The sequence below is a fragment of the Perca fluviatilis genome, chromosome 4 (genome assembly GCF_010015445.1).
Source record: "Perca fluviatilis chromosome 4, GENO_Pfluv_1.0, whole genome shotgun sequence".
Taxonomy (NCBI): Eukaryota; Metazoa; Chordata; class Actinopteri; order Perciformes; family Percidae; genus Perca; species Perca fluviatilis.
In genome coordinates, this window is record NC_053115.1 from 35533933 (window position 1) to 35557486 (window position 23554).

General features: G+C 41.2%; 1 protein-coding gene and 1 pseudogene across 1 annotated transcript; both read right to left on the reverse strand.

The window, feature by feature from the left end:
- Positions 1-6047: 6047 nt before the first annotated feature.
- Positions 6048-8418, reverse strand: LOC120558001 (annotated as a pseudogene).
- Positions 8419-8569: 151 nt separating this feature from the next.
- On the reverse strand, positions 8570-22697 carry LOC120557096 (CCN family member 2-like). The gene is made up of 5 exons (XM_039797133.1): positions 22545-22697; positions 20530-20746; positions 18649-18897; positions 17867-18099; positions 8570-10541 (listed from the first exon to the last, which is right to left on the reverse strand). Exons 1-5 carry the CDS (start codon positions 22695-22697, stop codon positions 10254-10256), a joined length of 1140 nt encoding a protein of 379 aa, XP_039653067.1. The 3' UTR covers positions 8570-10253.
- Between the last annotated feature and the right edge of the window lie 857 nt (positions 22698-23554).

Sequence of the window (23554 nt, forward strand, 5' to 3'; positions counted from 1 at the left end):
GAAACACTACATCATCGCCTTTCTCCACCCAGGTGGGCCATTGCTTATGTCGAGCCCTGCGTCTGTCTACATGTGCAGCCGTGGAGATGATAGAGTCGGGGAGGCAGCGGCTAGCTAACATGGCTAATCATGCTAACACGGTCAACAGTCATAACGCAGCTAGCGGGATTACTTACCAAGGCTATTGGGGAGGTGCAATGTTTTTCACAGTGAAACCGTCTCGTGTGCATTAGCACTGTTGGCTGTTTTAGCACGGTTAGCCACGTAGCGTTAGCATTCAATCTAAACACACGTGACACAAACACTGAGGCAGAATGTGATATAACCTTAGCTGATAAAGTTGAGGCCAAAGAAGACACACCGCTTCCCCCTTATTCGCCTATTATTCAATACAGTAGGAGACTCGTAATTGTAACGTTTACAAATGCTCATAAACGTTGGCTGCGCTGTTTCTTACCTTGCTCTACGTTGACTTTACTAGTTCCACCTTTTTTTAAATAACTGTTTAGAAAATCTCTAAGGCCTCTTCTCTTCTCTTCTTCTCTTTTCTTTCCTTTTCTGAGCACCGGACTTGTGCTGACCGGACATTTTGAGCGTACCGAACTTCAAATCTACTGACAACATCAAATTTTGATCAGTGGCCAAACCATGTTTGTGTTGGGGGGGGTTCTTGACCACTATTTCAAAGACAATTAGGAAGAAAACAAATAAAAAGCTTTTATGTAACTCAAATATTACATATTTTTTCCACAAATAGGCCTATTTTAAATTTTCTTTTAAATTATTCCATAATTTAATGAGGGCCCAGTTCTGCCCCCCCTGCCTACTGTGGGCCCGGGACAACAGACCCGTTTTTCCCCCCCTATTAAACGATGCCCAATTGGTACTAAGGTGCCTAAAGTGTGCCAAGAAAACATCCCCCACACCATTACATCACCGCCACCAGCCTGCACAGTGGTAACAAGGCATGACGGATCCATGTTCTCATTCTGTTTACGCCAAATTCTGATTCTACCATCTGAATTTCTCAACAGAAATGTTTAGCAGTGATGCAAAATGTGGGCACAACATCAGCAAAGCAAGCTGTGGTCATGGCCGGGGGATAGGACGCTGCTACCGGGTGTGGGGCTCTCCGTTTCCCGCTGGAGCTCCGACTGCAGGTCGAGGTCGGCAGCGAAGCTTTCTGGCAATAGCAACTACGCTGGCCGATTCCCACTGATTCATACTAAACCCTATTTAAAGATTTAGTGGCTAACTTTTTTCTAATAATGAACGTCTGTTACATTCAAGCCATTGCCAAATGAGTTGCTACAAAGCTAATTAAGACTATCGGCTCCGCAAAACTCTCTCTGTATTTCTCAGCCTGGCTGTGTTAAGAAATTGGTGTCGTCCGCCGACTTTCGCGATAATTACCTCTTCTGAAGAGTCCATCATGTTTTTTTAATCCTCTGTGTCCTCCTTGGCTACATAAACTGTGTGATGGAGGGGTGGAGGTGAAATTAAGATAATTTGAACTTCCAAAAGACAACAGAGAAAAGGTGAAGCAGCAAGAAGCAAATGAGTTTAGCGTCTCTGATTTTTCCACACCTATGTTCTTTTTCCTGGATACTGCATGGTCTCTGGCTGTAGCTGATCCTGGTGTTTCCTCTAAGTGCGTATGCACATTCATCATGCTGCTCTGTGTTTATCTTACCAGACTGCATTTACAGAGTCAAAGAATACGTGGGAGAGAAACTCAGTGATATGCTAATATTTATCTGTACAGACAACACAAGTTTGTGTTGGAATCCTGCTCAGATACCACAAAGGCACAAAGGACACAGATGGAATGAGTTCTCCTTGGTCAGCCCCTGACTTTGAGACTGTCAAACAAGACCAGAATATTCAGTGTTTCTGATTCAGAATGAGGGCATTAGAACTGTTTAAATGCATGTCTGAGACCACTACAGTTTGAAACCACAGGAAATGCTTTCGCCACCATCAACGAAAAATGACGCTCCATACTGTTGAGAATTTGCACAAGTTCCTGTATTTTTTGCCATCATTACATCACATCACATTTTCATAATAGTTTGGTGGGAAAAAAAGGTTGTGCAAAGAAATGAATAAGTGAAATATTATTGTTCTGCCTTCAGTCTCACCAGAACCCACTTGTGGCTTGTGTACACTTCAGTGGGCCAGGGGAATGTTGGCCTTGGAAAGTATATCCTCATTGTGTTATATGTTCCTGTTTATAGCAAGATCGTGGTCTGATTTGCAAGCCAGATTCAAGCCAGAGCCAGAGTCATTATTCCTAACAAGACAGGCAGAGCAGGTCAAAGATCTAAGAAGTCATTAGGTAATATACTCCCAGGGCACAGATTTCAACCAGCTCCATGCTGTTGGCTTTGACTTCCTGTTGCATTGTGCTGCATCATTAGAACGGAGGTGGACAGGATGCTTAACTTCATTAATGATGCAGTTCCAAAGAATCCTAACAACGGATGACATCCGACCTTTTCCAGTAATTATACAGGAGTAGTTTTCAGGTACAGATATTCATCTAAACGATACATTTAGTCACAGAGGGATAAGGTGGATGAGCTCGTGAGCAACGGCTGCACCCTTTTCGGAAATGATGAGTATAGCTGATTTCTTTGTTGTAGCTGCTTAACTTGTTGTGAATTTTCATAATAACCTTGAAAAGGAACGATAATACACAGTGTAATTTTGCTATATGAATATGTTACCAATTAAATACTTACCGGTTTCTACTGGTACTTAAATGTAGGTACAGTGGAGCTTTGGGAAAAGCTCTGGAAACTCAGATGGAGGGGTTATTGAAGAACATATAACTGATTGATTCATCCTGAAGATAAGCTTCCAGTAGATACTTATTAAGACATTTTGTTAGATATGTTTGTTTGTATTTGTATGTTTCATGTTAAAGCAATAAATTGCTTCATTATTTCAATTTCCAATCTCCCGTTTTTCTTTTTGGATGTTGTGATCCCACACTCCTAGACCGAGGCGTAACAGAACTGTTTGTGATTTTATTGGTACCTGATTCATAAAATTAATTTACACTGTAAATCACAAAAGGGCCAAAGTGTTAAAGAACTAAAAAAAATAATAATAAGACTAATGTAGCTCAGCGCAAATTCTTTCAGGAAGACCTAACAAATAATCAGTTCTCTCCCTAAAGCGAATCAGCGCTGGAGGCGTTCACCTTTCTGATAAGCCAATCAGAATCGGCCACAGATTCCATAAGCCAATCACAGCGTCACAACATTGCTTCTCTTCCTGTGCTATCAGCTGTCATTTCAGGAAAGGTGTTCATCCCTCCTCCTCCCCTTCCACCTCCCGTCATAGTGATTCTCCGGCCATCACTCCAGTGCTTCCTCGGTCTGGTCTTCCGGCCCTTCTCCGCTGCCACCGGTGTCTGGATTCCATCGGGGGGTTACATCATGGTTCCCTGCCCCTGTATTAAATGTATTAATATAACGATGGAGTTCAATCTCCAATACTCTGTACAGCTACATGCTCTTGTAAATTAAACCTTTTGCATATCTGCAAACAAGTCTCTCCTGATTGAATTGCTATTGCAACTAAAATAACATGATACAAGGAACAATACTCACGATTATCACACATTAAGTATTACAGAGGTACAAAGATTTCTCAAGAAGACAGGCACAGACAGGCTTCAGCTTCCTGAAATTCTCTCAGTAGGTTGTGAAGTTAGCACAGGGCAGACAAATATCTCCTGCACAGCTGAGCAGCCACAGAATTCACCATTCTCGTCTGCAGAACAGATTCCGCATATTCAAACAAGATATTTTGATAGCAGGTTAGCAAACCTCCAAAACAATCTTAAATAATTCATGCAGTTGCATTTTACACTTACAGTGCTCCAGGCTGCGACCAAATGGTTGACCATTTTTGAGATAGTGCTAGTATTCTATTACAACTACTCGCACATGTGGGACATGCACATTTTATGACTTTTATGAACACAACAACAACAGAGCGTGAAAAATAAAGATGTGATTTCTTGTCTTTTATGTAGCTTTAAACTTGGGAGTTGCTGGCTTTGACAAGGTCTCATTCTCTAACAGATTTGTGTTGAGATCTACAGGATTTCAAAAAAAAATATCTTAAAACACATGTGGTGTTTTGAACATGCAGAAAGAAACAATACAGGAGAATAATAATTTTCCTTTAAATAAATAAAGACATTTTCACCATAAATTGTTGCATAAATGTTCACCAGAGTGCAGGAAATTTAGTGTTTGACGCTCAAAATGTTATGGCGGACGACCCCCAGACACCCTGTTACAATGTGTCCACCCCAATGTTGAAACTAAATCTATGCCCTTGCCATAGACAGCGTGGATGAAACACTGATGGAAACATTTGGGATAATGAAGTACATGACTAAACAAAATATACACTCACCTAAAGGATTATTAGGAACACCCTACTAATAACGTGTTTGACCACCTTTGCCTTCAGAACTGCCTTAATTCTTCGTGGCATTGATTCAACAAGGTGCTGGAAGCATTCTTTAGAAATGTTGGCCCATATTGATAGGATAGCATCTTGCAGTTGATGGAGATTTGTGGGATGCACATCCAGGGCAGCTCCCGTTCGACCACATCCCAAAGATGTTCTATTGGGTTGAGATCTGGTGACTGTGGGCCATTTTAGTACAGTGAACTCATTGTCATGTTCAAGAAACCAATTTGAAATGATTCGAGCTTTGTGAAATGGTGCATTATCCTGCTGGAAGTAGCCATCAGAGGATGGGTACATGATGGTCATAAAGGGATGGACATGGTCAGAAACAATGCTCAGGTAGGCTGTGGCATTTAAACGATGCCCAATTGGTACTAAGGTGCCTAAAGTGTGCCAAGAAAACATCCCCCACACCATTACATCACCGCCACCAGCCTGCACAGTGGTAACAAGGCATGACGGATCCATGTTCTCATTCTGTTTACGCCAAATTCTGATTCTACCATCTGAATTTCTCAACAGAAATCGAGACTCATCAGAGCAGGCAACATTTTTACAGTCTTCAACTGTCCAATTTTGGTGTGCTCGTGCAAATTGTAGCCTCATTTTCCTATTTTTAGTGGAAATGAGTGGTACCCGGTGGGTCTTCTGCTGGTGTAGCCCATCTGCCTCAGGTTTGTTTGTGTTGTGGCTTCACAAATGCTTTGCTGCGTACCTCGGTTGTAACGAGTGGTTATTTGAGTCAAAGTTGATCTTCTATCAGCTGGAATCAGTCGGCCCATTCTCCTCTGACCTCTAGCATCAACAAGGCATTTTTGCCCACAGGACTGCCGCATACTGGATGTTTTTCTTTTTCAGACCATTCTTTGTAATCCCTAGAAATGGTTGTGGGTGAGAATACCAGTAACTGAGCAGATTGTGAAATACTCAAACCAGCCCGTCTGGCACCAACAACCATGCCACGCTAAAAGTTGCTTAGATCACCTTTCGTTCCCATTCTGACATTCAGTTTGGAGTTCAGGAGATTGTCTAGACCTGGACAACGCCCCTAAATGCATTAAAGCAGCTGCCATGTGATTGGTTGATTAGATAATTGCATTAACGTCATTTTTAGACATTTCAATACAGAAATATTATATTATATATATATTATATTATTATATTATAAGAAATTTCATATTGTATATTTAAGCTTCAGGAAACACAGTGACAGAAATATTTCACTGTTTCGGATGTGTAATAAATAAAATGATTATCGATTAAACAACAACATCTGCACATTAAGCGATAATGAAAATGATCGTTAGTAACAATATTTCATATTGTATATTTAAGCTTTAGGAAACACAGTGACAGACATATTTCACTGTTTTCGGATGTGTAATAAATAACATGATTACCGATAAAACAACAAAAAAATCAGCACATTAAGCGATAATGAAAATTATCGTTAGTAACACACACACACACACACACACACACACACATACACACACACACAAACACACACACACACACACACACACACACACACACAAACACACACAGGAAGTTTGCTGGGCTTTGAAGCAAATTGAACATAGCGGACAAACAGTGCAATTGCAACACCCGGCCTTTCACGTGATGCCCTCTGGCCCAAAAATACTTTTTCCTATGGACTTACTTATAGAAAAAAACATATGTAAATCAGTGTTTAAATTTTTTCGACCATTCTGTCAGATAACATTTGGTAAGTCTAGAAGAGCTGCACAATTAAATCATTAAATTCCCATTCAAGTTAGCCAATCGCTAAACCAGAACTAGCCAGGAAAAGACATTTATACAGGGAGGGCTGTGTTAGCCTACCTTCACTGATATAAATGTGGTGGACAAAATAACAGAAACACCTCTGTATAAGACAACAGCAGCACAAACTACAGCCTCCAAAATTATCATACTATTAGTTTCACCTTACATGGTAATTCATCAGTAAAAATGTCCCAATAGTAATATAGTATATAATAATATATCACAGGTGACATTATGCATAATAATTACTTTAATTCATGATATTTTAGTAAACTTTGTTGATAATACTTATTATTATTACTAAACTTTTATTCACATTTTATTACACATTTAAACATACAGGACTTTTTACGCAACATATTTGAGGTTTTGAGTATTTCTTCCACCTTGAGACTTGAGATCCCAGCACTTACATCACTTATAGTTCTTTGTTGAACTCATGGGAATTTCCACTAAACAAATGTGCAAAATTGAAAGCTGTGGAATGGCCACTGACAGTTAAACATGCCTCTGTTCAAAAGCCTTTAAGGATTGAATCTGAGTTAAACATGGACAACACAAACCATGCTTCAGCAGTAACAGTGCATAGTGCTATATAGGCTATGACAGTGCTTAGGCACAATACATGGACTTTTCTTGCACTGCACAGTAGGAAAGCAATCACAGGACAGATCCGCTTTTTTAAGCACACAATCACAGTAATACACAGTGCAAAAACATGAACAGCACCTTGGTACAATTCTGATGCAATAAATCAGAGCACTATATGAGATGCTAACATGAGCTTCAGCTGGAAATAACAAGTTCTGTCTTTTGTAATAATGTTCAGCAGAAACAAAAAAAATCCTCCAGACGTATGGCACTGCTAGATAATTGTATTATTATCTTGCAAATCATCCGTCATTATTGTAGGCTACATTGTTCCGGGAAATGTGGAAGTTCTGGCGGTGCATGATACGCAGGGACGGAAGTGTATCTCGGGTGAAACGATTGTGCGTCTTATCCATTCATCAGTTACCGCGAGTCTCTGACGGTGAATCCGCGTCCGCGTCCGCGTCCATCGGTCTACGGTAAAGGACTGCGCCTGACAGGCCGGCCAGCGACAGCCGGGCCCGCCTGCTGAGGTGCTGAAGCTTCATAAGGAAATCATCATTCCCAACTATATAAATCAGCGGGTTTATTACGCTGTTTAGACAAGCCAGGAATCGGCCGACCTGATGCGCAATGTAGATGTCGTCGAAACTGGCGTGGCAAATCCCACTCTGTTTCAAAATCCTGGTTTTCAGGTTAACATTTCGAAAGACGTGGTAGGGGATGAAACAGACGGAGAACAGAATCACCAGAATCACGACCAATTTCAAACACCGCTGCTTCAGCAGAGGGTTGACGTTGGCTTTTCTGGCAAGAACCACAACGATGTGTCCATAACAGAGCAAAATGATAAGCAACGGTATGGCAAACCCTGTGACGGACCAGCCGATGCTATACGGCAGGTATCTTTGGATCAGCTCGTTCGAGGTGGTGTCGTAGCACGAGTCTGGGGATGATTTGAGATCATTCTTGTCGAAGAACATATCAGGGAGGATCTGGATAATGACGAGAAGCCAGACCAGGGCGCTGATGGCCAGCGAGTGGCAGCTGGTGATTTTCCCCATCACCTTCATGGGATGCACGATGCCCAGGTACCTGTAGACGCTGATGCAGGTGAGGAAGCCGATGCTGCCGTACAGGTTGAGGTTGAAGCAGAAGCGGGTCACTTTGCAGAAAGGCTGGCCGAACTGCCAGCGGCTGTTGCTTGCGTAATAGTGCACGAGAAACGGCAGGGTGAACAGGTACAGCAGGTCCGCAACCCCCAGGTTGAACATGAAGATGTTAATGCTTCCGATTTTTTCCAGCTGGTGCACACGCTCCTGAGCCCCCAGACATTGGACAGCGTCCCGACGACGAACACAGTGATGAACCCCGCCGGCAGGAAGGAGTGCGTAAAGTTCAGGTTGATGCTCTCGCATGCTCCGTGCGTGATATTTCCAGACATGTCTTGGTTTGTTGGTCTGGTTTTAAACCTCTCTTTCATTCAATGTGGCCGTTTAACTAAAATAAAAACCGCATGTAGCTGGCTCGCTAAGACCAAACATGGGAAATGGGAACTACGTGTGTGAGTCGCGCAAAGCCAAACTGAAGTGAATACGAAAGCAAAAAACCCGCCCACTTCCAAGGCATGATACACACGAAGAGCCATGCAGACGACATGGAAAACAACAATAACAAGTCAACATCACAGACCTTTACAATAACAACTCAAAGGATTTATTCCAGTGAAATGATTTACATAATGCCTACTTTTATAACAGCTAACTGTTGAAGGCTACAAATGACAATGACAAAAATATTAAAATATTCACGGATTTGTTAATGGTCCTGCAGGTTGAAGCATTTATAACTTTTCACAACAAAGTCGATTGTGTACCAACATTGAAATCAAATAGGCCCAACCAAATTCCATTCTACTATGATATTAATTTATAAAACCAAGAATCAAGTCAGTTTTATGAAACATTTATTCATCACTTTAGCCATGTGTTCTTGATTAAACAAACAGCAATTCTTTTATTTACCACAGCTTTTTTTGTTAATCAAATCTGATCTTATTTGAAAGAAATTGAAAATACATTTGCAAATTAGTACTGTAGTACGTACCCAGATTTGAAAAAGTGCACTAACATATGTGAATTTGTATGATTTAAAATATGCATATTGTGAGTAATAGGTTGGCCCAGTTTTATATAACTCCATCCTCAAACTCCCAAATCAGTGTGCAGCTATCTGTGCATTTTGTCCAACCTCTGGCTTACTCAAATGTGCAGATGTTGGCTCTGTGATAACTCTGACTGTGGTGAAGGGGCTGATGAAACAATCCAGAGCACATTTGTGTGTGTACATGCTTGTAGATGAGGAGATATTAAAGCTAATGTTATGGGCAGAAATATGTGCCATTATGAATGGAATCTGAATTGTTTAATTTGAATAATTGCATTGAAAAACTGAATCTGAATCGCATAATTTGAAATTGAATTTAGTTTGGAACTGAATTCTAATAAACTTGAAACTGAAAATTCAACTCTCTCTATACTTCCATATTGAGGTCTCACAATTCAGATTCAGTTCTTGCATTTCAGTTTCAGTTTACTGAGATACACATCTGTTCATTGCGGAAAGAACAATGAGAGCAGATTGACAGAAATCCTGGTCCTTGTAGCCAAAGATAATCTATAACAGAGAGCTTTAACAGGGGTAGTTACTGCAGGGGGGGAACCAAATTATTATTTCATAATTTTTTGATTTTCTTTTTCAAACATGAAAATGTCTGAAAATATACTGTACATTAACATGAATCCAACATATTATCAGCAAAGATAAATTAGCCTATAGTAAGGTGGCCACTAAGGTAGCCATCCACAGATACAGTTAAGCTTAAGGATTCACTGTGCCATGTGTATGTCTGACTAAACTCAAACTGCAGGCTTCAAAATGAACCCGTTGGTGCTATTATCACTGAGGACATGTTTTCCCCAGACTATGACTGGCACTTAAGCGTGTGTCCCTAGTGCAAGGGTGGACATGTTTTTAATCTCAGTACAAATCTGAATTTGTCAAAGAGTGGATGGGATTCAAATGGTAAGATGTGGTGATATGAGAATTTGTAGGAGCATAGAAAGTAAACAAATGTGGCAATGTGAATGAGGTTAACTTTAGCTTGTTTTAACTCTGGATACAGATTACTGCATACATCTTAGTACATAGTTTCGAATGTGAGTGCCCATTTTGCTGGATACTCTATTCTCAACAGCTATTGGCCAGTGTCAAGTATCCCATCCTGATTGTAATATTTCCATAATTTTGAAACAATGGCTCAACTATCATGTGTGTACTTGTCACTTTCCTCACAGATGGGACCTGCCCATGCATGCTCACAGCCATGGCAGGACACTCCGGGCAGCTGTGGCTGGGGACGGGCGGCAGTTAGAGATGCTGCAGGAGCAGGACTCAATCATCATCACCTGCTGCTGGCTTAGACCGCCCTGGGGGCAACGGAAAAACATCTGCACTGTCCTGGTGTGTGAGGGGCTGCAGCAGCGTCCCTCCGGACAGGTCAAGGCACAGAACCTAGGACGGTAGGCTCGGATGCTCCAGCAGCCCTGTTGTTCCAGCTGAATGGACACAGGTGATCTGTAGCTGCTCTCGCACACCCCTGAACCCTGAAATATACAGGGACAGGCAAAACTGTAGTAAGTACGGAGTTACTCTTGTTACATGTCCAGTGATGTGTAGTCATTTGTAGGTTGGTGCATGTTTTAATATCAAAATTTGGGACCATGATTATCTTCGGTTATGGCACATTTGTAACAGGAAATATAATGTGTTGGTAAGGATGCAGTATTCTACAATGTCACTTTTCATTATTGTAATAAGTCTAGGCCTGGTGGTTTACTTCATAGGATGTGTACTTGTGTTATTACGTTATCTGAGGCACATATATAGTGATATAACAAAAAGATGTATTCTGGGATTCATTCAAAACTTTAAGCATTCTCTATGGGCTCATCTTCACATGAGGGCCCTGGGTACTTTACTTGAGGTTATGGATATTATTCATGACATCATCATATAAGCATTTGATGATTAAATCAAACTTCATGACATGTTCAAATTATTTCACTTTACTTGAGGTCAAGGAAAAATATTCATGACACAATTATAATGCTCTCATGACAGCCAATTTAAAAACCAACCTCTTAATGACATTTTAATTCAGTTCAATTCAATTCAATTTTATTTATAGTCAGAAATCATAACAGAGTTATCTCGAGACACTTTACAGATAGAGTAGGTCTAGACCACACTCTATAAATTCCAAAACCCCAACAATTACAGTAATTCCCTCAAGAGCAGGCATTAGCAGTGGCTATTGCGACAGTGGCAAGGAAAAACTCCCTTTTAGGAAGAAACCTCGGCAGACCCAGACTCTTGGTAGGCGGTGTCTGACGGGCCGGTTGGGGGTGTGATGAACAGTGGCACATAATAGTCACAATAAAGATAATGGAATAGTGACTTCGAAGGTCATCGTGGAAGTTCATGTCATGTCGGATGCGGCGGACGCAGCAGGACGCAGCAGGACGCAGCAGGATGCAGCCGGGAATTGCAGAGAATCGCAGAGCATAGAAACATAAGGAAACTCCCCAGAGCTAGGTTAGTAACAAGCATTTCTGGGACAGGAAGGAAGGAACTTACCCGGCAATCTAGAATTATAATAGCATAACTAAGAGAGGCAGGTTAAAGAGAGGTGCCTGGTCGGGCTAGAACTCTCCCCAACCGGATCGGGCTGTACTGGCCTGCCTCCCTCTACTCTCGCTATATTATTGATTATATGATAAATAAAACTGATGACTACGAAGAGAAGCAGGTGGGCCAGGCTAGGCGGATGCTGCAACTCCTCACTCCCTAACTATAAGCTTTATCAAAGAGGAGGGTTTTCAGTTTATTCTTAAATGTGGTTAAGGTGTCTGCCCCCCAAACCCAGACTGGGAGCTGGTTCCACAGGAGAGGAGCCTGGTAGCTGAAGGCTCTGGCCCCCAGTCTACTTTTAGAGACTCTAGGAACCACAAGTAGCTCTGCATTCTGGGAGTGTAGTGCTCTACTAGGACAATAAGGTACTAGGAGCTCTTCTAGATATGATGGTGCTTGACCATTTAGAGCTTTGTAGGTCAGGAGGAGGATTTTAAATTCGATCCTAGATTTTACAGGAAGCCAGTGCAGAGAAGCAAATACAGGATAAATATGATCTCTTCTCTTAGTTCTCGTCAGAACACGTGCTGCAGCATTCTGGATCAGCTGGAGAGTCTTAAGGGACTTATTTGAGCAACCTGATAGTAAGGAATTACAGTAGTCTAGTCTAGAAGTAACGAATGCATGGACTAGTATTTCAGCATCATTTTGAGACAGGATATTCCTAATTTTGGCAATGTTACGAAGATGGAAAAAGGCTGTTCTTGAGGTTTGTTTTAAGTGGGCGTTGAAGGATATATCCTGATCAAAAATAACTCCTAAATTTCTGACAGTAGTGCTGGAGGCCAGGGCAATACCATCCAGAGTAGCTATATCTTTAGATAATGAAGTTCGGAGGTGCGTTGGTCCCATCACAATAACTTCAGTTTTGTTTGAGTTTAACATCAGTAAATTGTGTTTCATCCAGGATTTTATATCTTTAAAACACGCTTGAAGTTTAGCTAACTGCCCACTTTCGTCTGGCTTAATTGACAGATATAATTGTGTGTCGTCTGCGTAACAGTGAAAGCCTAGAGGAAGCATATATAAGGAAAATAGAATTGGTCCAAGCACTGAGCCTTGAGGAACGCCATGGCTAACTTTAGCGTGCTTGGAGGGTTTATCATTAATGTTAACAAATTGGGATCGCTCAGAGAAATAGGACTTAAACCAGCTAAGTGCGATTCCTTTAATGCCAAATATTATTAAATCCTAATGTTAACACATGAAGCTAAATAGTTCATTAAAGTTTTATAACTGGGCCTGTCATGACATATTTATGAAGGTTGTCTAGGTTAATGTCAAGTTGTCATTACAAAGACATCGACAAGTTGTATTGTCTTGCTTAATGTCAAGTTGTCATAACACAGAGATTGTTGTCTTCGCTTAAGTCAAGTTGTCATGAGAAAGACATCTCGGACAATGCTAACTTTGCATTAAAAGTCTCATAATCATGAACACTCAAAATGACTCCTTCATGTTCATGACAGATGTCATGTCATAATAATGACAGTGTCATGTTAGTCTTATGAACACCCCTTCAAATAAAGTGTTACCAATTTTTTTTCTGAAAAAGCCACAGTATAAGTCAAAATGTCTGCTGTAGAAAAGATCTGCTGTGAATTCTGTCATTAAAGATACAATATGTAACATCTCTGCATTAAAATGTCAAAAAAAGACTATACCTATGTTATATATTTTGTTGAGTTGTATACTTACACTAACCCAAATGTTTCTAAAAATTTTCTAACCCAGAGAAATCTGTAATTTTACTTCTGACATGGATGTTTCGTGTAGTCGCCTGTCAGTGGCATCATAAAACCTTTACCACTCTAGTTACTCTAACTTCCATCACAACACGTGAACCCAGATGATACGTTCGCGAGCAATTGTAAATCATACAATGTCACATAAAGAGTTATACTCAGTAACCGTTTTTCTGTCACACGGCATCATTTTGTCATTGATTACATGGCACTTTACAACACAGTAATACAGCAAATACCTTATTTATTGATACATTTCAATATGATCGGTCCAGCTCGTTTGAAATCCTTTTTCTTAATCTTCAACATCCAACACGGAAAACATTACAGCCAATTATATTTGTTGTTATTTACTGAGCTCCAGGTGTGTATTCTGAATTTTTATCTGAATTCTCAGTTTTTATCATGTGTAGTCCTTAAATCAGACAAAGTACTTATTGTAGGTGATTTTAATATCCATGTGGATGTTGCCTTAGTACTCAAGTCATTATTAGATTCAATTGGTTTTAGTCAGAATGTGCATAAGGCCACACACTGTTAACCACACCCTCGGCCTTGTGCTGGCATATGGCATTGAAATTGAGGATTTAATAATATTTCCGCAGAATCCTGTATTATCAGACCATTTTTTAATAACTTTTGAATTCTTACTACCCGACTATACTATACGAAATTAGATAAAAGCTTCTACGCTAGATGCCTATCTAACAGTGCTATAGCTAAATTTAAGGAAGATATTCCAACTGCATTTAGCTCATTGTCAGGCCTTAATATAACAGAGGACCTTTATGTTAACTTTAGTCCCTCCAAAATTGATACATTTGTAGAAGGTGCTACGGCCTGCCTACGGACGACTTTAGACTCTGTTGCTCCCCTCAAAAAGAGGATGATGAAGCAAAGAAACTAGCACCTCAAATTAAAACAAATCTCGCGAAAACTTGAAATGGCGTTCCACCAGACTGGAAGAATCTCGTTTAGATTGGCAAGACAGTCTGAAAACCGATAGGAAGGCCCTCAGAAATGCCAGATCAGACTATTACTCATCACTAATAGAAGAAAATAATTTTCAATTTATTTAATTTCTGACATATACTTAGACTGCTTTTATCCTATAGACCTTCAACAATTATGTTAAAGGTCTCTTCAGCTAAGCCATCTACCTGTCTCTTAGACCCCATCCCAATGAGGTTACTTAAAGAAGCGTTACCGTGGTTAACACTTCATTACTAGATATGATCAATATGTCTTTATTAACAGGTTATGTACCGCAGTCATTTAAAGTATTTAAAGAGAAAACCTCTTCTGAAAAAACCCACCCTCGATCCTGAAGTCTTAGCCAACTATAGACCTATATCTAACCTTCCCTTTCTCTCCAAGATCCTTGAGAAGGTAGTCGCTAATCAGTTATGTGATTTTCTACATAGCAATAATTTATTTGAGGACTTTCAGTCAGGATTTAGAAAGCATCATAGCACAGAGACGGCATTGTTGAAAATTACTAACAACCTTCTAACTGCTGCAGAAAAAGGACTTGCCTCCATACTTGTCTTATTAGATCTTAGTTCTGCATTCGACGCTATTGACCATACCATCCTGTTACAGAGATTGGAACATTTAGTTGGCATTAAAGGAGTCATAATAAGCTGGTTTAAGTCCTATTTCTCTGATAGATCTCAATTTGTTAATGTTAATGATAAATCCTCCAAGTATGCTAAAATTAACCATGGCGTTCCTCAAGGCTCATTGCTTGGACCTATTCTATTCTCCTTATATATGCTTTCTCTAGGCAATATTATTAGGAAACACTCACTGTTATGCAGATGACACCCAATTATACCTGTCAATCAAGCCAGACAAAACCAGTCAGTTAGCTAAACTTCAAGCATGCATTAAAGATATAAAAGCCTGGATGACTTACAATTTTCTGATGTTAAAATCAAACAAAGGTTACTGTGCTGGGCCCCAAACACCTCCGAACTAGCCTGGATGGCATCTGGCAAGAACTAAGAAAAGAGATCATATTTCTCCTGTATTAGGTTCTCTGCATTGGCTTCCTGTAGAATCCAGGATTGAATTTAAAATCCTTCTCCTGACCTACAAAGCTCTAAATGGTCTAGCACCATCATATCTAGAAGAGCTCCTAGTACCTTATTGTCCCACTAGAGCACTACGCTCCCAGAATTCAGAGCTACTTGTGGTTCCCAGAGTCTCTAAGAGTAGGATGGGAGCCAGAGCTTTCAGCTATCAGGTTCCTCTCCTGTGGAACCAGCTCCCCGGGGGGGGAGACACCTTCACCACATTTAAGAATAAACTGAAAACCCTCCTCTTTGATAAAGCTAGTTAGGGAGTGAGGAGTTGCAGCATCCGCCTAGCCTGCCCCACCTGCTTCTCTTCATAGTCGTCAGACTCATCTACCATATAATCAATTATATAATAAAAGTAGAGAGAGGCAAGCCAGTACAGCCCGATCCAGTTGGGGAGAGTTCTAGCCCGACCTTAACCTGTCTCTCTTAGTTATACTGTTATAGTTCTAAACTGCCGGGGGACTTCCTTCCTTCCTTTGACACACTGAGCTGCTCTCTCCTCTCTCTTCCCATTTGTTTTTATTTGTGGGCATCCTTGTCCCAGAAATGCTTGTTACAAACCTAGTTCTGGGGAGTTTACGCCCCGGAGTCCTTATGTTATTTTTTTCTTCGCTCAGCATATTTCCTTGGATTAGGATGGCACCACGATCTTGGTTGCAGCTGTCGCCATGGTCCTGCTGCACTCTCTGATACACCCTGCTACATTCTGTGGTGCCCTGCAGTGTCCTGCTGCATCCTGCTGAACCCTGCTGCGTCCTGCTACATCCAGCTATGCTCTGCTGTGCCACGCTACATCCTGTAACGCCCTGCAGTGCCCTGGTATGACATGAACTACTACGACTACCATTTGTAGTCACTGTTCCCTTATCTTTATTGTGACTATTATTTCCACTGTTCATCACATCCCCAACCGGTACCGTCAGACACCGCCTACCAAGAGCCTGGGTCTGCCGAGGTTTCTTCCTAAAAGGGAGTTTTTCCTTGCCACTGTCGCACTAAATGTTGGGGGAATTATTAGAATTTTTTTAAAGATTATTTTTTTTAGGCTTTTCCCTTTAATTAAAAGTGGATAGATATGAAAGGGGGAGAGAGATGGTGAATGACGCGCAGCAAAGGGCAGCAGGTCAGATTCAAACCCTGCGCCGCTGCAGGACTCAGCCAACATGGGGCGAACGCTCTCACTGGGTGAGCTAGAGGTCGCCCCGGAGGGGGAATTACTAGAATTGTTGGGGCTTTGTAAACTATAGAGTGTGGTCTAGACCTACTCATCAATCTGAAAAGTGTCTCAAGATAACTCTTGTTATGATTTGATACTATAAATAAAATTCAATTGAATTGAATTAATTACGTTATTGGTGGCTCTAGTGGCTGTAGTAGTTATGATGGGATCAAAGCAGGAAATAGGTGACAAAGTATAAGAGCACCAAACTCCACATAATGAGACAGGTTTGGGTGGTGGATAGGTCAAACGCTGGCTGCGTCTCAAACACTAACCACTTTGGATGGTTAGTGTTGTCCCAAACGGAACACTTATGTTAAAACACTTACCGGAAATGACGAGCGGTCGGCTCGCCCCGCCGCCTCTGAAAATCTGACGAAAATCTATTTCTATTTGTTGATCTGAAATGAAGACAGATTTAGCAACTGCATGGCCTATTTCTCGCTTAAAATGTTTTCAGAAACACGTTTCGGTTAATTATTTTCGTAAAATACGAGATTGTATTCTGAACGAGCCACCATTATGCTCTGTTGTGAAATCTGGGAGAAGCCAGACCCATGTGGCGTGTTCGTCCAATCAGCTGCCGGTCGACGTCCCTGGTCCCTCCCCTTTCCGCTGCGTAGTCAAGATGGCGCCCATTTAGTGCGCGTTATGTCCATCATTCCACACTGAACTTTTTGACCGTTTTTAGGGGGTCATCCGGGTACTTTCATTGCACTGACGTTTTGCGTTATCTACACTATATACTTAAAACTAAGTGTTTGAAGTGTGCAAGTAGGCGGTTTGAGACACAGCCAAACACTCACTGAAAATAAAACTAAACAGAAAATTTGAGAATATAACTTTACAAAACAAACAAAATTACGTCAAATTCTATGTCACGTGCGCAATTACGTCATGTTGTTTTAAACCGCAACCGTTACATTTAGATATGAGGATGGAAAACGCTCCTGTGATCGCATTTACTGCCATCGCTAGGGGCACTCATTTATCAAATGCTCCTGAGGGCAGATAGTTATTGATTCTTTTAGATACAGTACTTTACCGTATTTCCAGTACATCACCAAAAGCATTTGTAAATGATATACAGTACATGTTCTTGGAGGGAAATTTACTTGTATTTACATGTATGTATTTGATAACTGGAACTGTGACTGGAACTGAATAATGTGTATGATTTATGTACTGACCGGCTGCAGTCTTGGGAGCCCCAGCTGCAGAGTCCGGCACGGTCTGATCTGGCACAGTCTGGTCTCAGTCTGCAGGCGACAAGCCCAGTTCCTGTTTGTGGTGCGGGTGGAGACACCTGGGCCACAGCTGTGGGAGCAGGGGCTCCAGTCTGAGGTCCACACGATACAGTTGGAGATTGAGCCAAGCGATGGGCCAGACAGCCCACCCCCGTAGTCCTGACGCGTATGCTCTGCTGGAAAGATACACCGAAGGGGAATATATTTGCTGTGTGCAACAAGCTGAAAGTTGTTTGATGTGGGCAGCTTTGATGAGAGCTCATGAGCTAGAATATTTTGCACATATGTAGTCTGAAATGTTGTAAACTGCTGCTCGAGTGAGGTCAGTTTGCTAAAAATAGTGCTTGCAGGTGTTTCGCACAGATGTTTGATCTTCCTGACACCTCTTTGGTATTGAAATCTGTTTATTTCTTCACAACCCAACCTGAAACATTCTGTGGGTCCATGTGTCCAAACACCTGCTGACCTGAATTTAAAAGCAGATTTGAATGCCTGACAGGAAATAGCTGAAAATCATCCAATCCACTGTTTTTCTCAAGAGCTGGTAGAGATGGGACGCAAATGGCTCTGCAGTCTTAAAAGTAGTTATAGGCTATTTGATGCTTTTACTCTTTCATAAGAGTGCCAGCCAGACTTGTTGCAGTTATGATTCTAATAATCTAACTACTGTTGAAATATATTTCAAGCTGTCTTTGTTTGGTTTTGTCGATCATCAAACCCATTACCTGCTGATGGATTTGAAGAAATGCTGTTGTCCAGGCCATCACACACCCACTCTTTGCAGCAGCGCCCTGGAAGTCGCACCAGCTGAGGGCTGGTGCACTTCTCAGTGGGCCTCTGCAGATCATCGCTGCACATGGGCACGCAGGTCACCCCTCCCCCCAGGCAGTGGCAGAGCTGGGCACAGGAATGTTGAAATACCTGCCCCTCCTCCAGCCTCCGGCCACTTATCTCACAGCCCAGCTCGTTCCGATCTGAGGACAGCAAAGGGAGGGGGGAGAGGAGGGAATGTTATGTGTGCGAAAGTGCCACGCTCACTACTACACCACTTGTAGAATGCATTGAGTTATGTGAAACATGTGCAGACAAATATCGTGCAGGAAACATGCTGTTATCAAGTCAAATATGTTAGAACATTAGCAGAATGCCTTGGGTATATGCAGCAGTATAGTCAGGAATGGAGTCATCGGTCTGTTTTATCAAATAACTGAAAACAGGAAAAAAACACTTACCTGCTTAAAAATGCTGCCACTGAACAGGATGCAGCAGAATTGATTTCATAACATACTAAAGGATATGCGTCTTATTCTTATCGTGATGAATGACATAATTATTAGTCACAGTAGGAGTGGCAGCAGTTGCCGTAAATAGTGATAGCAGTGGTTGATTAGTAGTAGCATAGTAGTTGCAGTATAGTGGGCAACATCAGTACTATCAGTAGTAGTAGTTTCAGCAACATTATTGGTAGCACAATTTGGCCAATCAATGTGAGAGCACCTGAATCTTTAAGAGGCTTCTCCTGTGCACATGCTTCATTGGTTAGCCAAACAAAGTCTTGTGTTTTAATAAGTGTTACTTGATTGTTAGGGTAATATAGGGGAATTGTATTTGTATGAAAATTTTGAACTTGCTGGATTTTTATCACAAAAGAATTGAATTACAAATGTGGGTCTGCCAACAATTTGTTGTTTCTTTTGTAAAGGGTCATTACAGTCCAGGATTGGTGGCAGTGGCAAGGTACGATAATGTCTCTAATGTTAAACTGTGTTTAACTGTGGTTGGACTGAAATTAGCATATGCTGTGTTCAATTCACAAACTACATGCAGGTTGCTGTTGACACTTATTTTACATGGTATTACCTTATGATTTAGTAGTGCGAGTATAGTGCTAAATTGGGATTTTATCTCATCTTAGTGCTGCAGCTCGTGTTGGCCTCTGATCACAGGAGCGGCTGGTGCAGTGGGAGTTCACCTGTTGATTAGTGGTGAAATTATTTAAGGTTTGCTGTGGCCCTGGTAGTAGTTTGGTTGTTTTTTTCTGTTGGGGGGTGGTGTTATCTTGTGTGTAGTTTTGATTATCCACCGATAGCATACTTCCAGTGCATCGGCCTGCTGACAGGTGCAACATGTTTTATTATTTTATGACCCTGAGTTCTTATCGTAATAAACCAGTCTGTTATGGTACTTTGACCCACACTGACTGTTGGCTTGGTTATTGAAGTTCGCCTGTATTTATATCAAGACTTAGTCGATGTCACATACTGTATGTTAGCATTCTACTAATTCTTTAGTGCAGTAGTAGTACTAATGTTGACAGCTGCCTCAGCTTGTGCCTCCCATATTGTCATTACATTATTCAAAGATATTCAATTTCCTCTTATGTAAGACTCAGAAAAGCAGTAGTTTCTCACATTTTAGAACCTTTGAATGTTTGGAATTTTTGCTTGAAAAATGAAATTGAAACTATTAATGATTACACATGAGAGGTAGAAACAGTTGCTATAGTAGTAATTAGCATAGCAGTAGCATAGCAGTTGCAGTTTTATCAGTATTAGTAGCTCTAATCCAAACTAATCTGTTTCAGTTTGTGTGTAATCTGTTCGCACCGACACACCGTCCCGGCCCTCCAGGGAAGCTGGCGCTGTAGTCGCAGTGCAGCCCTCGGTGGCTGTCACAGGGCAGCCGGTCGGTGCAGGCCTCGCCCTCCTGCCTAGCACACGCCTGGCAGCATCCGCAGCTGTCTAACATCAGAGGAACACCAACAGGGCAGCGTGGCATGCTGGGTGGGCACTGACATGTCCCAGTACACTGTTGGCACCACGCCTGCAGTGAGAGTTGCAAGATACAGCTGTTTATACTGTTGCTCAGTAGCTTGTTGTGCTTCTGCAGCTAATATCTGGCTCTACTGGTAGTACAATAATTGTTTATTGCTGGAGTGGGTTTGGAACTCACATATTATGTAAAGGTAATCCACACACTGTGAACAATTCTCACTGGAACCGCTTTCTACTGAAGAAACAGCTCCAGTTACTACGGCATTGTTTCTGAAAATAGATGATGCTGTTGCCTTTTTCAGCTCACACACAACTCTTTTATATGTTGTGGATTTGGTTGAACTGACCCTTAAAGGGATGATAGAATGCAAAACCGATTTTTACTTTGTCATAGTTGAAAAACGACCGTTTGTGAGTAAATAGGACATATATAGAACCTCAAAATCCCATTGACACCTCTTTCCTCTGCAAATCTCACAATTTGAAACTGCTGCTGAAAACGGGCGAATCTGAACAAAAGGCGGGGGGGGGGAGGGACATGGGCACGATGGGAAACGTGTGTGTGTGTGTGTGTGTGTGTGTGTGTGTGTGTGTGTGCGTGCGTGCGTGCTAAGCTCCAGCAAACCAATCAGCAAATATTCATATAAGGCTGAAAAGCTCTCGTTTCAATCAAGTCCCATTTAACAGGGTAGCATTAGGGCTAAAAAAAACAGCAAAGGGGACATTTTCAGTCCAACCAATGTTACATACCCTATTAGGAGACCTTAAGGAACAGCGTGAAATACCATATATAACCATTCTATCAACCCTTTAAATTGATACATCTTGTCTCTGCATGCTATACTGATGATCTACTGTAGAAGTCAGTGTGAGTCATCTGTATTCCTAATACAGCTCTACACACAGGTTCATACATGTGACAGAAGGTAGGTTGTTAAAGTTAATGTTCAAAATAAATCCATATTCACTCATACTGATTTGTTCTTCAACTAATGTTGTTTAATTGGAATAGAACAAAAAGCTATTTTCATAGAGAATGGAGTTTTGCATTCTGCACATGTTGATCAGGCTGCTGAACTTCAAGGCGGACTTCTAGTTTTAAATGACAATATGTGTCAGAGCCCAGAATGTTTTTGAGGGACAGCCCCATGTAAAACCATTCGGTGTTACTTTCAGCTATCATATTGCCATATCAGATATTTCCAGTATGACAATTTCCTTTGACAACCAGAAAGGTTGATAACTAAACTATATGTGAAACCACTGACAGTCAAACAATCTGGCTGCGTGATCACGGACGCTGCCTTCTCCATTAACTTTTAACCTGTTTAACCATTATAGTAAAAGACAATTTGTCATCAAGCATAACAAATTTGACAAAACATCTTCTGGTCACACATATCAGAAGCAAAACATAAAACATAATATATGCCCCTACATACTTTCAAATAACACAAATTAAATAAATACATTTATTTATATGTTCAGTACAGAGGCAGCCGTAAGGAAGTAAGTAAACTAGACTAAAACTGCTAAATAGCTACTGCTGTGATTCCCCTCATGGTATGAGGATTAATGGGCAGACCTTTGCTTTGAATTGCTGCCTCCAACAATCGTCATCTATGTAATTATGGAAACAACAGGGACACCCCCATCCAACCATCATCGTGATAAGATGAGCAAGCATTCACACACCACAGTTCACCACGCCACCATGCAGAGAACTGAGATTTTGTGACAAAATCTTCAAGTGATTCCATTAATGATGCAACTGACAAGACTACTTTTTTGGTTAACAATTATTTTACAGAAAGGATATAAATATATTTCATTTTGGCAGGTCATACCTGAGTGATGATACACAACAGCAAAGAGCAAACCAGCTGGGTGTCTCTTCTGTCCATCTTCCTCACCTCTGCTTCTGTGTTCCTCCCTTTGTCCACGCTCCCTCCCTTCTTCTCCTCCTCTGGACATGTATTTATTAAAGCAGCGACCTCCATTCATTTATATAGTCTAGGTTCTGATGTCACAGGCATGGACTGCAAAGTAAATAGTTACTGGAGAAGAATAAAAACTCCCAGGCCTCTCTCATCTCATCTCCACATTTCTGCAGCAACCCTTTTCCACTGCCAGCCAGTTATTCCCAGGATGCGCTTTGCCTGCAATATGCTGCTGAAAGGTGCTTAGTTAGCCAACAATTTTGAGGTGGCCCTTGCCCATTTACACATCTAGTAGATACGATCAACATCAGCATTCATTTGGAGTTGTGTTTGTGTCCAGTATTAACTCTCCTTTCAGATATGCTTTGGTTTAATTCTTTAGGAAAATATCTGGTTGTTTAGCTGCTAAATGCTCCACTGTCTAACTTTTTCTGTTGTTTGGTGCTGTGCAGGTAGTGTACAGTGGGTTTATCAGAGTTTCTTTCTTCTTTTTTTATAAAAAAGAGTTTTGTTTTTGCTATTTCAAAATGTTCATATTAACAATGGATCAGATGTCAGTCAAACAGCAGACAGAGATAACGTTAGCGTCTAGCTGGTGAACATAGTGGAGATACTTAGCAGCTAAAGAGACAGATATTTCTGGTGAAGACCAAAACAAGGTGCCCAGACCCCAGGTTGGGAACCACTGCTCCACACGATGCGAAGGAGGATGGAGGATGGCTAACTTGACATGTTAGTCATATCAACTTGACATGGTGATAATATGGTGATGCACTGCCAATTTATTTCAGTGTCAGAATTGTATGATTTGGTAGTGTCCACTAACAAGTAATGCCAGCAAGTAATTTTGGACACAGCTAATGTATTTACAGCCTTCTCCTTAAAGAAAAAGGCTCAATGCATCTGAGCAACCTATT